Source organism: Sus scrofa, chromosome 17, assembly GCF_054392235.1.
Source record: "Sus scrofa isolate SSC_HxYL_T2T_F1_AM1 chromosome 17, Sscrofa_HxYL_maternal_Yorkshire_Landrace_v2.0, whole genome shotgun sequence".
Lineage (NCBI taxonomy): Eukaryota > Metazoa > Chordata > Mammalia > Artiodactyla > Suidae > Sus > Sus scrofa.
The window spans coordinates 62658089-62676948 of NC_139399.1; the positions used below are offsets into that span (position 1 = coordinate 62658089).

General features: G+C 47.0%; 1 protein-coding gene across 18 annotated transcripts in view; it reads right to left on the reverse strand.

Annotated features, from left to right (window-relative positions):
* BCAS1 (brain enriched myelin associated protein 1) overlaps positions 1-18860 on the reverse strand; it is a 118179-nt gene that overhangs the window by 2435 nt on the left and 96884 nt on the right. For 10 of the 18 annotated variants that reach the window (XM_085002517.1, XM_085002520.1, XM_085002518.1 and 7 more), the window contains 2 exon segments: positions 11771-11836; positions 5998-6264 (listed from right to left, as the gene is read on the reverse strand). In XM_085002517.1, the coding sequence (XP_084858643.1) occupies positions 5998-6264; positions 11771-11836 (333 nt within the window). 18 annotated transcript variants of the gene reach the window in all.

Here is an 18860-nt window from a genome sequence, read left to right on the forward strand (position 1 = left end):
CCTGGATTCAGCCAACCCTGGGTTGTGTACGACTGCAGTATTTACTGAAAATAAAGCTGCATGTTTGTGGCCCTGTGCAGGTCAAACCTGTGTTGTTCAAGGGTCAACTGTAATACAGTAGAGAGCAGCACACGACAGCATAGTAAAATATAGTAAATAGAGCAGCATAGTATAAGTAGTCTAATATATGGTATAGCATATGCAGACAGTGTGGTTCAAGGCAGCATAGGATAGTGCAATACAGGATAGTGCATACAGTAGATAGCGCATAGGAGTCTCTAATATATATATATATAGCACGACATAGTACAGGGAGGGTAATATACTATTGAAGAATATATATATATATAGCATATATGCAAGGTGCCATGTGGTACAATGCAGTATAGTACTGTAGACATAGTATAGGATGGTGTAATACAATACTTGGTATATGCAATGTATATAGTATATTTATACTACAGTATACCAAGTATATGATATATAGTATACTATACATACTACAGTATACTAAGTATAGCACAGCACAGCATAGCAATGTATATAGTATATATACTGTATACCAAGTATACGATATATAGTATATTCTGTATACTATAGTAAGTATACTATGTAGTGTATGGTATACCAAGTATATTATATAGAGTATACTATATATACTGAAATATACTAGGTATAGCACAGTGTAGCATAGTATAGATAACATATAGAGGGTGTATATATCACACATAAACAGTGCTCTATAGAGGGTGCTACACAGTATATACTCTACAAGTGGAGTTTACCACTGGGGCCAGATTGCTGGCTTTTGAATCCCAGATCTGCCACCTCCAAGCTGTGTAACTTTGGTCCAGATGCGTAACCCTCTGCACTCAGTACAACCGCTGACAAAATGGAATCCACAGGGCAGTTGCGAAGATTACATGTCAGTCTCTGTAAAGGGGTTAGGATGGTATTTGTCACAGCAGGTGCAAGAAGAGTTGTTATTACCACTAATGGCAGCAGCTGGATCACTCATTCATTCGACACCGTACGTGGAGCGTCTGTGATGTGTGACGCACGTGTGAGTCTTTGGGAACGTAAAGACCACGTAAAGGTCCCCACAGATGATGGGAAGCATGGGCTCCAGAGTCACCCAGAGTTGGGTGACCGCCCCCTTCTCAGGTCGTGTGACCTCCAGTCAACTCCTCATCCTGTGAGTGTGTTCTGCCCTGGTGACAGCTAGGTCACACCTGGTCCTCACCACGCCCTATGAAGGTGACCCCATGATCACTCACACCAAAAAAGGAGGAAGCTCAGTGCGTGTAAGTCACTTAAGTCAAGTCCTCTGTTAGTAAGAGGGGGACCCGGCTTCGGCCAATGGCCTGCCCACGAAGTGCGAGGCAATTCCAGCGGCTCCTGCGCGCTGCATTATAAACACTGGCTGCTTGTTGAGACCACAGACTCCTTAGGACACAGCAGCAGCATCTTAGTCACCTCTGCGCCTTTCCAACCTGTCAGGAGCTGCCTAAACAATCATCACAAAAGCAGGGATTCCTTCCTGACAAATTAAAATGTGCCAGGCATCGTTCTAAGGACTCTGTACACAATTTCATTTCAGCCTCTTGCTAACGCTGTGATGTCAGCATTATCAACCCCACTGATACGGTTCCAGCAACTCAGGAAAGTGACGTGTCCAAGGTCACACAGCTGCTGTGTGGCGGAGCTGGGTTCAAGTGCAGGAACCACTCTAGGTTTGCAGGGCCTGGACTGAGGCTGGCTCAGGGGGAGTTTTCCTTCCCGCCCTTCTGCTCCCAGCGCCCCTGCCTGCTGTCCTGGTTCACAAAGCCCCCCTCCCCATGTCACTGGCCTCTACAGCGCTACCAGTGACAGGTCCACTCCTTTGAGTGTCCTGACCTGGGCCCAGCCCATCAAATTCAGGTCGCCAAGTGGCAGCCATGAACTGAATCTGGCTTGTGGATGGGCTTCATTTGACAGGCAATTTTTTTCTTTCTTTTTTTTTTTTTTTTTTGTCTTTTTGCCTTTTCCAGGGCCACTTCCTGTGGCATATGGAGGTTCCCGGGCTAGGAGTCCAATTGGAGCTGTAGTCTTCAGCCTACGCCAGAGCCACAGCAACGCAGGATCCGAGCCACGTCTGCGACCTACACCACAGCTCACAGCAACACTGGATCGTTAACCCACTGAGCAAGGGCAGGGATCGAACCCGCAACCTCAAGGTTCCTAGTCGGATTCGTTAACCACTGCGCCACGATGGGAACTCCGTCACGACGGGAACTCCTCTTTTAATTAATTAATTTACTTATTTTTTTGATCTTTTGAGAGCCTAGGTCTATGGAGGTTCCCAGGCTAGGAGTCGAATCAGAGCTGTAGCTGCCAGCCTACACCACAGCCACAGCTACTTGGGATCCAAGCCACATCTGCCATCTACACCACAGCTCATGGCAATGCCGGGTCCTTAACCCACTGAGCGAGGCCAGGGATAGAACCTGTGTCCTCATGGAAACTAGTTGGGTTCGTTAACCTCTGAGCCATGACTGGAACTCATCTTTTAATTTTTAAATTAAACGCTGACATTTAAAAATACCTTCACATTCAAATTTGCATATTTGCTCTTTTCTCTTGAAAAATGTCAAGACCCTGCCACATGGAGGTCACCGTCCTGCAAGGCCACGGGGGCGGGTGGCAGTGCCGCCTTGGGAAGGGCCCTTGCTTCCAGCCCAGCCCTGCAGGCCACAGACCGTCTCCCCGGACCCCATTAGGCCTGGACTCTGGAGAGGGGACACACAGACGCGCCTCGGTCCTGCCCTGTCCACAGCACCGCACTTCACAGTGTGCGATGCCCGATGAATCTATTCCCTCATCGGGTCCTCTCCTGATGGACCCCATAAGCTGGGAAGTGATTACTGACCCAGTTTTACAGATGTGGAAACTGAGGCTCCGGGTGACCTGAGACTAGCGTGTGTAGTGACGGCCTGGCCACCGTGACGTGGCATCTGGCCCCCAGCTCACCTGCCCTCCCAGGCCCCCATCTGGTCTGCTCTGTCTCACCCCCCCGGGTAGAAAAACTGAGCCAATGGTCACCAGCCTCGGCTCAGCCTGTTCCCAGCATAGAGAGGCAACGAGGACAGGCAGGGGACTCTGGGGGTTCACTCCGAATAAGGAACTGGCCCTGCCTTCTCGCAAAGCCTCCTGCAGGTCGGCTCACACAGAATCCCGGAACCTCACAGAGCTGCCTCAGGGCCCGTGAACATGAGAAAGACGAGGAATCTATCCAGCAGGTGGTACCTGGGTGGGTGGCGGTGGGGCATCTACTCCCGCTCCAATCAGGGAGCTCCCCCTTGATCAGCGATTACGTGTGTTTGTGTGTACGTGTGCATATACACATGCATGTGTGTGTGCACACACAGGCACACACACATACTCCTGCAGAGGTTCTGTGCCCATTTCTTTGTCAAAGAAGTCCCTCTGCTCCAAACCAAAATGTTTGCAAACGGTTGCACTTGATTTCTCGAGGCTTCCTTCCAGGGCTTTGCGAGCTCTTCACGTAAGACCAAGGAGGCTGCTCTCTGTTAGAATCCAAGCCACATATGGAGGGGAGAGAAAAGGGACGAGCCAGGAGGATGTCACTAGGAGGGCAAAGGTCACACAGGGACTGGCTGCCCTGCAGGTGCTGGGGCTGTGACAGTTCCCTGACCCTCTCAGGAAGGGGGTCAGGCAACCCGGGGAAACGTGTCCAGCCTGGAAGTCCTCCAGGCTTGACTGGATCCCTGCAAAGGGGCAGGAAAGCCCTCCCTCCGCCACCACTATTGGAAGCCTCGCGACAATGGGACGATGCGGACTGTGAGGAATGAGCATTTCGGGCTCAAAGGGACGTTGCCAGAATTAAGGACAGAAGCGTATAAGGGAGCAGGGCCTCAGAAGAGGGGCTCAGAGACGTGAGCTGTAATTATTATCCAGAATCTGCCCACCGCTTGTCATCTCTGCAGGCGTCCCGATGCCAATCGCCATGGCTCTCCCAGGTGACCCCAGAAGCGTGTTACCTGGGCCTCTATTTCTGCTCTTGTCCATCTATGGCCATTTCTCCACTACAGCAGCAAGGAGAGTCTTTAGAGGCTGTAAACAAGGGTGCAACACTTCCTCGCTTGACCCCTTTTAAAAGCTTCCCAGCTGAAGTAGGATTTCATCAACATTCTTTGCACAGCCTGTACAGCCTGCCTGAGCTGCCCACTGCCCCAGCCTTACCTACTTTTGTTACCCACCTAGCTCACCTCCTCCCAGCAACTAGGGCCGCCCTTCTCTTCCTCATTCCCACCCCAGGGCCTTTGCACATGCCGTCCCCTCCTCCTGGAATGAAGAGCCTTGCTCTCTTCCTGTCTGGAACCAATAATTGTTCCTGGCTCATCTCAAATATGGTCTCCTCGGAAACATTTTCTGGATCCATCACCTCCAAGCAGCACACACGCCCCTCCTCGGTCCCCAGGGTAACTATGGCGTTACCATGTTTATTTCCCCTCTGCGACTTCCCCCACTTACATTTTTCTTTTTAAACTTATCTATGTTATAGCTCCATGCTTTCCTCCTAGAAGGTGGGCCTCACACTGAGGTTCTACACACACTGCCAAGGACCCAAGGCCTAGAAATGACCGTTTATCATAAAACTTTAAACTTGGGGCCTGAGATTCTGCATTTCATTTTTTTTGCCATTTCTCAGGCTGTTCCTGCGGCATATGGAGGTTCCCAGGCTAGGGGTCAAATCGGAGCTGGAGCTGCTGGTCTACATCAGAGCCACAGCAACTCGGGATCTGAGCCATGTCTGCAACCTACACCACAGCTCACAGCCACTCCGGATCCTCAACCCACTGAGCAAGGCCAGGGATCAAACCCACAACCTCATGGTTCCTAGTCGGATTCGTTAACCACGGAGCCAGGACAGGAACTCCAGATTCTGCATTTCTAATAAGCTCCCAGAGATGCTTCTAGAGACCAAGCTTGGGCCAGAGGAACCAGAGCCCTCACCTACCTCTATCTATTAGAGGTCACCAAAGCCTATGGATATTCATGGGGAGGAGATAGGAAAGAACCAGACTAACACAAATAAAGACCTCAAGCCTGCTGTGTGGCACTGGAAACTACATCTAGTCACTTATGATGGAGCATGACGGAGGATCATGTGAGAAAAAGAATGTGTGTGTGTGTGTGTGAGACTGGGTCACTTTCTGTACCGCAGAAAATTGACAGAACACTGTAAACCAGCCAGAATGGAAAAAATAAAAATCATTAAAAAAAAAAAAAAGAACCCAAGCTTAATTCATTATTTAATGCCTGGCCTCTACTCACTCCCACCGGCCGCCCCTGGGGGGAAGGAGCCAAATTTCAGCCTGGTCTGTCCACCAGCACCCGGGTCAGGCTCCGAGGGGTTCCCTGGATGTGAACTCCACAAGGCCACTTCTGGCCACAGATGCACATGGGGGCACGTCGCACCTGTTCCTGCCAGCCTCCTCTCCTTGGGTTCTCTCCTCCAGCCAGACTGAGCCTCAGATCCCTGCTGTCTCTCCAGCACCTCTTTGCTCCTGTTACCCCCTGCCTGGACCACACCTGCCTTCAGACCTCCCCTGGCCTCCTCCCTCTGCAGGGTAATGGGAGGCGTCACACAGAACCTCTGAGAAGCCTTCCCGGGCCCTCCTCTCAACCCCAAGGCCAGGCCACGTCCTCCCGCCCGGGCTCCCTCCATGTGCCGCCTCTGCCTCCAGCTCCTCCCCGATGCGACGCCCGCCCCCACCGCCCCCATCCATACACACCTGCCTGAGGCTGCACAGCAGCCACGCCTGCGCCCACCTCGCCCTCTGCACCTGGCACACGCCTGGCACACAGCAGGCGCTTGCTCTCTCTCTCTGTGGCAAAGGTCCGGCCAGCCCCTGGCCAGTCGGTCCCCTTTGCTGTCAGGACCCACACCCCTGGCCCCAGAGCCCAGGATGACGAGGTGAACCGTGCACCCACCAGGCCCTTGAAGAAGCCCCCGAGGGACTGCCGCCGCTTCTCGGGTCTCTTCTGGGACTTGTCCCCATTCGGCAGCGAGTTGGCCTCCACCGAGGCAGGCTCCGCGCTCGGGGCCGGCTCTTTGGCTTCCTGCTTGTTGCTCTTCTGCTTGTTGGGCTCGGTGGCCGCCTTCTTGTCCTTGGAGGAGGGCTCTTTGCCCTTCGGGGCGGCAGCTGCCGGGTCCGGCTCTGGCGGCGGCGGGACGGCCTTCTCTGTGGCGTCCGATGTCTACGGCAAGTTCAAACAAAACGCAGTTTTAGCAGCTGCAAGACAACGCTCACTAGCAAGTGAGTCAATATGTTAAAACAGAGGTTATCTATGCGTTCATGAGTCCTGGGTGAGATGGGAAAAAATAATAGGAAAAATGTGTAAAGACTTTTTATGGTACAAGGTCACAGTAGGGGACATTTATTGATCTGGTCATTCATTCATTCATGAATGCTTTCCCAGCACACAATCTTTCCTCCTTCTGGAACTAACTAGAACCTGGGTCTTCCCTTCTCTCTTGTTTATTCCCTGTGGTTTGGGAATAAAAGCACGTGTCTCACTCCTGCCAGTCAGAGCACTGCATGTGACTGAGCTGATGGGGTTGGTTGAGGCTGGCCAGACGCAGCTAACACTGCGCTAATCGCAGTAACAGCTTTGCTAGAACCATCGAGAGTGTGGTCTGCTCCCTCTCCTTTGAATTTGATGCTGAGAAGATGAAAACCTAGAAGCTTCCAGAACCACCACCATTTCCAGGAAAAATCTGCTTAAAAAAAGAAACCACGTGACACAGAGGAAAGCAGAGCTGGGAGATGAAGCTGGAGAAAGGGAGAAAAAGTCCACATAGGGGTGGCATCACATATGCCCCTAGATCTAGCTGTTCCTGAAGCCCATTTTTGCATGAGCTGACTTTGAGAGGATTCCTCCCACTCGCAATGTGATTCTTCTTGGGGATGCCTATTCTTTTCTTCATGATTATGTCTATATTAATATGTCTGGTATGAAACTGTCCTCTCATTTCATGAAACGGTGGCCCAAGAAGATGCTTGTTTTCTTTAGTTTTGAATGTACATCTTTTCACGGTAAACTGAAATGTCTGCAGTCCTACTCCGTTCTTATAATTTGGAGAAATAAGGCCGTCAAATCGAAAATGCTAGGTAAATTACAGACAACCAAAAATCTGTTAGGAAGTAAAAGCCTTTTTTTTTTTCCCCTCGTAATTGAACAGAAATGACTAGGGGTTCAGAAAGATAAAATAAAAACACGAAGGAGCCTAGAGGTAAGACCAATCACGTGGTGACCATACTTGCCAGGTTGTAAAAGCAACAGGAGACCAGAGAAATATTCCTCTAATGTAAGAAAAACCAGTTCAGGCAATGCTGGCTTTGCGGCTGGCGAGACAATGTGACATATAGGGGACCCTGGTGAGATGAACGTCACGTGCCCTGTTTAAAGGGCCAACAGCTGCTCCGATCCACCAGACTGCAGGAGGTAGGATCACAACCCCAGTGCTGTCAGGTCTATTTTTTCCCAATGGAAACTGAATTATTTTAAATGTAAAATACATCCATTTTAAAAAATGGTTTTAAGACCCTGTTCACAGCAAACACACACGATCCGAGTATCTCTCTGTGAGCTGCAGTTGGCCCACTGGCTATCTGTTCATCACGTGTGATTCGTGAAAGTTATGTGTTGTCCCCAGGTCACCAAGTCCTCTGACAAAGTGGCAGTTTTGATTGAGAGGGCAGTAAGCAGAGACCCGTCATGTCACGTCAGTGGATTGAACACACCCCTTAGAAATGAGCAAGAAGGCAGAGGCAACCCCCAAGTCCTGCAGGCAGCCCCAGGTTGCAGCCCCCTGGAGAGCAGGATTCCTTGGAGAACAAAGCATCAGATGCCCAGTGCCCATGCCAAGGAGCTGTTTTACAAGCACTCATCCTGAATCTTTCCATCAGACCCCAGGTGCCAAAGCCGCAGCAAACGCTAAGCTGCAGATCAAGTACAACAGACAGCCCAGAGCAGACGCCTGCCTTAGAAGGAGACAGAAGCTCCCGCTACACTGCTCTGCAGAAAGGCCAGAAACCAGTGACTCCTGTTCAAACACCCCATTAACTGCTTTTGTTGTGGAGAAGATTTTAAGATACAGGGAAGAGCTCAGGGCTTGGTGTCTAAAGTCAAAAGAACACGGTGTGGTCTGGTTTCACCACAACCTTGCTGTGCAACCTGAAACAAAACCATCTCTCAGCTTCCTCTGCTGTAGGCAGGTGATGCCAACAACAAACCAGCAGTTTCCTGTCATGGCTCAGCGGGCTAATAGCCCAACGTGGTCTCTATGAGGACCTGGGTTCAATCCCTGGCCTCGCTCAGTGGGTTCGGGATTTGGCATTGCCGTGAGCTGCAGTGTAGGTTGCAGACTCGGCTCAGATCTGGCATTGCTGTGGCTGAGGTGTAGACCGGCAGCTGCACCTCCAACTCAACCCCTAGCCTGGGAACTTCCATATGCTGTGGGTGCGGCCCTAAAAAGACAAAACAAAACAAAACAAAATAACCCCATGAAGGGACAGATGAGGCTCTCGAGAAATGCTTGTTCGGTGGTGTCCCCAGTCCCCCTGCAACCTCATCTCCTGTCCTCGTCCCCTCAGCATCCTGCTCCAGCCACACAGTCCCCTTCCTCCTCGAAGAAGCTTCTTCTCAAGCCAGAGCCTCCTGTTTACGGCCCGTCTGTCCGGCACGTTTCAGGGCTTTGGATGACAGCTTGTTCCCATCAAGTCTCAGCTTCAGTGTCGCCTCCTTGGAGACACGGTCCCCAGTGAGATGATCTAAAGAAGCCTGAGCCCCTCCTGTGGAAGTGCTGACTAGCCCTTATATTTGCAGTCATCTGGGGATTTCTTTGCTCATTAGAAGCGCATGGGAAGGAAGCTCCAGAGAACAAAACTCCTCTGTCTCTTCCACCTGCTTTATCCTCGGCACCTCACCCGGCACTCAGTGAGGCTCTGTCACAGCACGGGGAATGAATGGCCAGCAATTCACTTTCCAAATGTTTCCAAAATATTTCCCTTGGCTTGTCACTCGCGTGTGAAATGGGAAGTCCCCACAAACCAACAACGCTCCCTGAGCTGACTTATTTCAAGAGGGGAACTTTCAATGATCATATCCATTTACCACATGGTAACTCCCTTCCCAGGAGGCTCCATTTGTTTTCTTTCATTTGTCCGTTTGGCCACGCCTGCTGCATACAAAAGTTCCTGGGCCAGGGATCAAACCCACACCACAGCAGTAACCAGAGCCACAGCAGTGACAATGCCAGGCCCTTAAGCCACAGAGCCACCAGGGAACTCCTTGTTTGTTTCCTTTTTACTGGTTTAGAAACTAACTTCTGGAAACAATTCATAGCCCCTTCCTTACCTTCAGAGTAAGGTAAGAATCTAACCCATGCATGACTGTTTATCATTAAATGCTGAAGATTTGCAACCCTTGCTAGGAGTTTGATGCTGTCTCAAAATTTACAACAAAAATTATTCACATCTGAATCATCTGAGGGTATCCTCTTCTAGAACCCACGGACACTGGCAGGGAGCTGATGGACAAGGTCACTAGAATGTTTCGTTTGATGCAGATACTGTGACCTTGGCTGAGAATTCCTTGGGCTTTTTTTTTTTTTTTTTTTTTTTCCTTTCATAGAAATAGCAAGTAAGGCTTTTATAACTCTGAGAGGGCAAATTTAAAGGGAGCAGAGAGTAATTCCTGCCTGGGTCTGTAGGTTCTAGAAGACAGCGACAGGACTGGCGGCCACTCTGAAGCACTGGGACACAGGTTCGCTCCCTGGCCCAGCACTGGGTTAAAGATCCAGCATTGCTGCAGCTGCTGCCCACATCATAACTGTGGCTCAGCTCTGATCCCTGGCCAGGGAACTCCATATGCTGCCAGGTGGCCGAAAAAGAAAATGAACAAATACATGGAGCGGAGAATGTCTATCCTATTTCCCAAATTAAACCAAGCATTTTCCCATCATCCAGCAGTAGACACCAATCTTCCCAGATCTGGATCCAAGGCCCCATGAAGCAGCATTCTCAAAACATTCCTGGATGAGTGTAAATAGAATGACATTTCCAGCTCATTCGGATTTCCACAGGCTGCACTCAGATTTTAGAATCATCAAACTGATGGGCATAACTGTTTCACTGTCAGATTCCAGACGAAATGGTACAAACATATTTAAATGTTTCATGGTGAATAAAGTAAATTTATCATGTTTCCAAGATAGTAATCTTTGGGATTTTTTTTGGTTCCAAAGTGCTCTAGAATACGGGTTTGGAGGGGCAACCATAGTGGAGAGTTAAAAAAGAAAAGTGAAAATAATTTGAATGTAATAAAAAGCAATATATTCCAGGGTGAAATATATAGGATAAGCTAGTTATGGAAATCGAAGTATCATAAACTATTTAGGTGTTACGGGTGGCATCTGTGCGTGTGTGTATAATAGGAACATTATAGGATGGTAATTGCTTATCAGAAGCATAACAGTAGTAGTAATAAAACAACAGCAACAGCGATGGCTTTATATGTTGAAGCTTCCTGCCGCTGTGAAAGGATCTGGAGTATGGAAGTAATTAAATTGGTTAACTGAGGTCATAGGATGGGGCTGTGATGTAACAGGGATTCACGTCTTTGTAAGAAGAGATGCCAAAGAGCTCATTCTCTTTCCTCTGCATGGTATTTTGTTGTGGCAGCACGTGCAGATTAACACAGAAACTAACATTTATCGAGCCTGCTCTACCAGGAATGTTCTAAGTGCTTTACGTGTACAGATCCATCCACATACGACAGCCCCGGGAGGCAGTACTTTTTCTAGCTTCCTTATACAGAGAGGAAACTGATAAGAAATTTCCCTTTAGTCACACTGCTCAACGATAGCTGAGCCAGGGTTCAAAGCCAGGCAGTTTGAGTCTGCAACCCATATCCTTAACCCCTTCTCTATGTTGCCAAAATTAGAAGACTATTTCATGACATTGGTGGAGATATATTATTAAGTTAAGAAAGAGTGCAGGTTATAAAATAGGCTGTTGAGGATGAGATGATCCCACTGGGGGGAAAAAGACCTATAGTGATAAAAATATCATAGCTACTTCTTTAGGATAGAGAGAATAATAACAGAAACAAACCATATGATCCTGTCTCTTCCATTCATCTATGCCAGAAATAGCTCCTACTCTGTACCAGGCACCATGAAATCTGATAAAAAATAGAAGAGGACCCTTCCTTGCTCCACAGATGCTCCGGACAGGGCTGAAAATGGGTAGGAGAGACAGATAACTGAGAGACAGATAGATGACTTATTCCAATGCGTGATAAGTGATGAAGCAGAAGAATAGGATGCAGTGACGGTGGGTGAACAGGGAACGGCTCTTTGAGGGGAGGTGACCATTAGGAGGAGAGGAAGGAACTGTCCATGTGGAGAAAGGAAGGATGTGCATGAGGACAGGAGGACAGGAAGGAACAAGACATGGAGGATGGGAAGGAACTGTCCACGCGGAGCAAGGAAGGACGTGCCTGAAAGCTGGGCACTAAGAAGCAGCGGAGGAGCCCCTGCTTGCTCAAGATGGTGCCTGGTATACAGCAGGCGCCCAACCTGGAGATGGCAAAGGAGTGGGCAAAGGAGTGGTTGAGAATTGCACTGGAAACAAGGTTGGAAAGAACCACGAACATGCCAGCCAAACCCACCACCAAACCACGTTTACAGGTCACTTACTTGGTAGCGGGCGTCCGTCCCATTTATGTCTTCCGAGGGCGTGATCCCTCCATCCCCTTTCACTGACTAAAATAACAAACAGACAAGGGCCTTTCAGCTGCCACAAGCACAGCAACGTGGAGACCGCGAGGCAAGTTCGGGAATGGATGACCTCAGCCATGCACAGTTGAGGTTCAAGGTCCAGACAAATGAAAGACCAGCTAGAAACGCATTACTCGTGAGACATATGATGTCCATGGGGTCTGTAACCACAGTCTGATCATATCCAAGGGTTGGTCTCCCAACAATTAAAACCTTAAATCCCAGGATTAAGTAATTTGGGGGTAAATAAATGATGAATACTAATGTTGGAACCAGAAGGTAGCTGAACATATAGAAGGAATGAATAAATAAATGAACAATTAAACCATTGGGAGTTATCTATTTATAACACTTAAGTGGTAGGTGTTTTTGTGGTAGTTGGTTTTACCCCCTAGTAGAGATGGGTTAAGCTGAACATTTTCCAATAATGGGACAGGGCTGAATGGGGTTGAAGTCACAGCTTTGGCTCCTTAAACCAATAATCTAAGCTAATGGTTCTAAAAGTGTGGTGTTGGGTCCAGCAGCTTCAGCATCCTTAGGGTACTGGATAGAAATACAAACTCTTGAGAGCTACACCAGATCTATTGAGTTGAAAACTCTGGGGGTGGAACCCAGCCAATCTGTGTTTTAACAAGCCCTCCAGGGAATTCTGAGGCACAAGAGAGTGAGCATCAGTGCTTTAAGCTACCTGGCCATGGACAAATGCAGCCCAAATACTGAGATCTATAGTTTTCGCCACGGATTTAGTAATGCTTTATGCTTGATGCCTGATAAAAGACCTAAGAAATCTGCCGATGAATTCTTAACAATTTGAACTCAGGTCTAACCCTCACATGGTCAGTCAATGGTTACGGCCTCCTCCTCCCAGCAATGGAGGAAGGGATTGTAGGAAGCAGGGGTTAAATTCTGTGGGGCAAAGAGGAGACTTCAGCTTCCACTGTTCTTATCTTGGCTGTTCTGCTAGAACACCTGCACTAAGAATACACACATTAAAGGCCACTTAATACTTTTTTGACTGATTAATATTATGTGCCTCTCTAATCCGAGATCAGGTACTTATATTAGCAGAGAGAGCAAAAATTATTATGCATGAAGGCTTTTCGTGGAGGGCTAAGTGCCAGGAATTGTGCTAAATGAGAAAATAACATGCGTTGGTTCGTTTATGTATCATGCTAGAACCTTAAGAGAGAGGGGCAATTTTCTTTTTCTCATTTTATGGCAAGAAAATAGAAGCTCCAAGAAACTAACACGGGTCATGGAAGTAGCAGGATGGGGAGCCATGCTGGACACTATGGCAACGAGTCCATGTTCTATACTCTTAACCACCTCCCCATACTGCCCCTAGAGGGAGGAGGTACCACTCGCTGAACAAGTATTTATTGAGCATCGACTATGAAGCTACCTAATTAGGAAAAATGACAAGGACTTGGATAAGGTGGAGGCTGAAAACCTCAAGGAGGGATGCCTGTGGGACATGCTTATCAGGGCCATACTCCTCCACTGGATAGGGATGGGAGACGTCTTTCTTTAGCTTGACTTCTTGGTGTCTGGCAGTTCCATGCACTTTCCTTCAGGATGTCACTGCCGTGAATGGCGCCAAGGTGCTCAACCCAAAGGCAAAGGGATCTGTTCTCTACGTGCAGTTGTGATTCCATCCGGATGGAAGGTAGTTTTTTCCTTCCTCTAGGTCTTCTGCATTCTTCGACAAGGACCCATCTCATCTGAGCACATTTAGGAAGAGAAATGGACTCTCTCCGTTATCATTTTCCTCCCTACCGCCAGCTCTTTCAGCTCTCACCCCCAAAGTCTTACCACTTGGGACCTGCATCAGTCTCCAGAATTCAGGCTGTGTTGAACTGTCTCTCCTGCTCAAACTTGCTCCCCGGCGTCCTTTAGCAGACAGGGTCCTGTCCTCAGCAGTTGGTCTTTAGGGAATGAATGTCCAATGGCAAAAACCAACCAACCAACAAACCAAAATGGTTTTTAAGTAAAACCTGAATGGCTCTCAGGAGTCCCATTACACCCTCGGAGAGAGAGATTTTCAACTTCCTTCTGACTGTGTCTATTTGGTATCATTAGGTACTCTGTTGATTTAAGGTTTAAATAAGCTTCCTTCTTCCTCTCCTTTCTAGTCCTTGGAGGAGAATTGGGATCAAATCAGAAGGCTCTCTTGTTAGCAGTGGATCTAGTCTACCGTCCTGAAAACAGACCCTCGTGCTGCCAGAGAAATTACGGCAAAGAGGTTCAAACCCTTTAAAAAAAAGAAAGGAGACGACCTCAAGCTTTGCTGTGATTTTCCTCTGCTGTTCATTTTGAGGCATAGAAACTGTCTTTATGCAAAGGCGACTGCTGAGTTTAGACTAGTTCATCTGAGGACTCTTCCATCCCTGCGGTCACTGACGACTCTCTCCCTCCTTCCCTCCCTCTCTTTTGCTTGCTTTCTATCCCCGCCCCCCTTCCTCTGGGCAGAGCCCTCTTTCAGGGACAAATGAAAATAGTTCATGCTGGCCTTTACAGTCAAAGGACCATAACCACAGAAGCTTATTTTTTCCAGCTGTCAAAAATAACAGAGTTTCTGTTTAAAGAGGTTAAAATCCTTTCAGAGTCTATTTAGCACTTTAAAGAGCAGTCTGAAGACTATTAAGTAATTTCAGAGATTCCCCAGTGTGATATGGAGCAACTTTCTTTACAGAGTTGATTTTTATTCATAAGAATCAAAGTTGAAGCACCTCAGGGCTGTCTAGCCTGCAGCGCTGAGCTGGGATCTAGTGGCAAATCTAAGCCTTGCCTCTGAATGAAATCATTTTTAATTTCTTTCACTGCGTCATGCATTCCTACAGCTTGATACACTGAAGAATGTCTGAACCATCTCCAAAATATATCACTTAGATGTTCAAAATCCTAGCGGAAATGTTTGGTGGTCAGTTGACATTTCTTTGCAAGGAATGCAAATGTATTTTGATAGAGATTTATTCCAACTGATGTTGAGATTTAAAAGGAGAAGTGGAATGACATTTTAATGGATGTGAGTACAGTAGCCCACCTGTCTACCAGAGCTCCCTCATGACAATAAATCCAGGCAACGAGACCTGCTAGAAACTTCCAGGATAAACAGAGGTTTTGAGTCCAGCCTCTGTGGTTTACCAAGCTACTCCCCTGAAATCGAACTGGACAACTCAGACAAAATTACACAGCCAAGGCAAAGCTCATTTTTGTGACAAGCATATTCAGAAAACTCACGTCCAAGCTTCGCTTAAGTCATGTATGGATTCTCCTTTCTTTCACTTTGTTGTCATTTCAGGTAAGCAGAATTTCGGGTAAGCCCAACACATAAAAATGATGTTTCCACAGAAAACATTAATAACAGAGTCACCAAAATGGAGCTATAGTTGTTCTACTTACTCTCAAAGAAAATGGCTCCCAGAAGCACAGGAAGCAGCAATAACACAGGAGCACAAGGGTGAGCTTTAGAAAAGCCCACGTCTGAATGTGGGCTCTGCCCCCACCAGCTCCGTGACCTTGGGCAGGTCATTTGCACAGGAGAGCAGTAAGAATGCTTCCCAGGGGATTTATATTAATAAAGGAGTTGATGCATGCACTGCGCTTTGCACAGGCCTGGCCAGATCATTTGCATGCAATAAACAAGTGGTAGCTATTATTATTATTACTATTAATAGCTGACACCCGCCAAATGACTACAGAGCCCCCTTTTAGGGTAGGAAGGAATGCAAGTCGCGGGTGGAGACAGGAATTGCCCAAACAAATGCTACTTTCAGCAACTTTTCCTTAAAAACCAACTCAGTCTTCATATTTGAATACTCAGGGAAGAATCTGAAATCAAAAACTTTGGCTAGAAGACTCCTGTTTTTTTGGTTTTACAGTTATCCTTCCAAACCACTCTCTTTCTCCTTTAGACAATACCTTTCAGCAGGTTATCTGATGGAATGTGATCAAGAAAACCCCTCTCCTTTCCTGGCTGCCTCCTTTGGTCTTTAATTTGCCTAATACTGACACTCAGTCTTTCTTAGGTGAGCCTGAGAAGGTTATTCCCCCAAAGAGTTTCTTACAAAACAGATGGTCTAAAGAAAGAGACAAAAGAAACAGTCGGTGGGAAACACACAATCCTCTGGAGGAAGAAAAGCACTTTTCAAGTGTAAGGTGTTACTAAGATTGACAAAGTATAAATCTGTATTTCCAAACCTCCATCTCCCATCTTTCTGGTTTCACCTGCCTGCCTGGTTTGTGTGAATACAACCAGAGTTCGCCACACACTCACTCTGTAAAATTATACCAGTGCTTCGAATAGCCAATTTCCTGGCGAATCGTTGAGTTATTACACATTCGCATCCTTTTCTCTTTAGGGTGTGACAGATGTCTTAATTATTCCTTGCAATTACTCTGAAAGCCCGTGGGAGCTCACAGGATTTTTGTGAAGTGCTGTATCTGTATCCAATGCAATATTAGGACATCTCTGCTTTCTCTTCCCTGAAATACAATCATTTGAAAAAATGATATTCTATTTTTATTTGTATGAAAGATTAACTTCTGGAAAGACCAAGCTCTCTTTAGAAATGAACTGGGCAATGCATTTATTTTAAAAAAATTCAACCAAGAAGTACTATGGGAGAGTAAAATATAGTATCTAAAAGAAACTTAAGGGAAGGGAAGGCTAGAAAGTAGAAAGTCAATGATCAGATAAAGGGAAACACTGATTATAAAACAAGGGTGATGCGTTTGCCACTGTTTTCTATTAAATCAATTATTTTTTAAAACTACGTTTTGCTAAAAATATCTAAAATCAGTTTCAAGCCCCCGCTTATTCAATAATAATTCTCAGGCACATACTAAAAAAAAAAAAAAAAAGAGAGAGAGAGAAGAAAAATTCCACAGTGATGGGCCAGATACTGTCTCTGTCTTCAAGGCCTTAGAGCGGGTTTGTTTTTCCTGCATAAATTCCAAGGCTTTAGTTTGGAAGCCACGAACTGTTTGGCAAAAAATAAGGGCTGAAGCTGACTTCCAGGAGTCTATAATATGAGGATAGTAACACGTGTGCAAAAAGTGGGTCTGTAAGGATGTTCTTACAGGTTCATGAAGAAATGGTGATCACGTGCGGAAGGCATGGTACCAACTCACCGCATATGGCGTCGGGTTAAAAAGAAATCTCGGAGTTCCCGTCGTGGCGCAGTGGTTAACGAATCCGACTAGGAACCATGAGGTTGCGGTTCGGTCCCTGCCCTTGCTCAGTGGGTTAAGGATCCGGCGTTGCTGTGAGCTGTGGTGTAGGTTGCAGATGCGGCTCGGATCCCGCGTTGCTGTGGCTCTGGTATAGGCCGGTGGCTACAGCTCCGATTCAACCCCTAGCCTGGGAACCTCCATATGCCGCGGGAGCGGCCCAAGAAATAGCAACAACAACAAAAGACAAAAAGACAAAAAAAAAAAAAAAAAGAAATCTCTGTTTTCCTTACTAGGCTTCACTCTCCCTGGGGCCAGGGAGCACATCTATGCGCACTGGTATATCTCCAGTGCCTGGAATAGAGTGGGCCCTTAACAATCATTTGTTGAATAAGTGAATGGCATGCGAACCGCTGGAAACAAACCAAATGTCCATCCATAGAGCAGGGGTTAATCAAAACAAGATAAATCCAGATGGGATTCAATGAAGTCATTATAAAGAGTGAGGCAGCTCTAGATCTGGGGCTACAAACTCAAATCCTCAGAGGGAATGGGCCAGTAACGTAAACGAGGGAGCTGGGCTGGGTGTGACAATAGGGAGGGGTGGGGATTGGGGTGAGCTGGAAAACCCCTGTCTTTTGTGTATTTGAATTAATCACCAGGGTAATATAATGTTCTAATGAAAGCAAAACAGAAGGCAAGACAAGAATAGTGAGGATATCTGGAATTTTAGGGGAAATCACAACAATTCTGGAAGCATGGGGGTTTAAACATTAAAAGGAAGCAATGATATTCAAGCTCCCAGGTACTACCCTTTCGATGGGCAAGACGAAATAAGAACAATGGACATCTGAAGACCTGACACTGTGAACGGACCTTTGCTTCTCCCCCAGTCCAGGGGAGAACCACTTCCAAAGGTCCCCTGTTTCCACTTCACCCCAACAGTTCAGATTTATAGCTTCTACCGCTCGAGAAAATAATCCCAAACAGCATCTAACGGATAACTCTGGAGGATAAATGTGAATGCGGAACCTCATTCGAATTTAAGGATGTGTCTGATTGAAGGCAGGAGGTGGTTTATAAGTCTTTCTTGCTTTATTTGGAGTCTCATCTTTTCTTCTCTTTTATTTTTTATTTATTTATTTTTTTGTCTTTTTTTTGTTGTTGTTGTTGCTATTTTTTGGGCCGCTCCCTTGGCATATGGAGGTTCCCAGGGTAGGGGTCCAATCGGAGCTGTAGCCACTGGCCTACGCCAGAGCCACAGCAACGCGGGATCCGAGCTGTGTCTGCAACCTACACCACAGCTCACGGCAACGCCGGATCATTAACCCACTGAGCAAGGGCAGGGACCGAACCCGCAACCTCATGGTTCCTAGTCGGATTCGTTAACCACTGCGCCACGACGGGAACTCCTTTTCTTCTCTTTTAAATGAGAAGTTTCATGTTGATGGTTTGGAAGAGAACATCATTCTATTTGCTGTTTTTTTTTTTTTTTTTTTTTTTTTTTCCGATCTCTCAACTCTATCCAGAAACGAGAAGGCTGGCTCATCCTCAGTGTTACGATGAGTTATTTGGGGATCCCATTTGTAATTTAGATGGGTTGCCAGAAAGAGGCCAAATGTTCTTTTCTTTCCTGATGTCGTGTAAAAATTGATTTAAAAATCTCAAAATCTTGATGCCCGTTTTCAGCGCCAAACTGCAGAGTAAATGGCCAGGACTACAGACGGGGTTCCAGCCATACAGGCTGCCCACTGAGAATCCAACGATAAAAGAAAATGATTCCTGTCAACTATTTCCAACGGAGTGATTTCTAATATGCCGCATCTCCCGCTGGCAA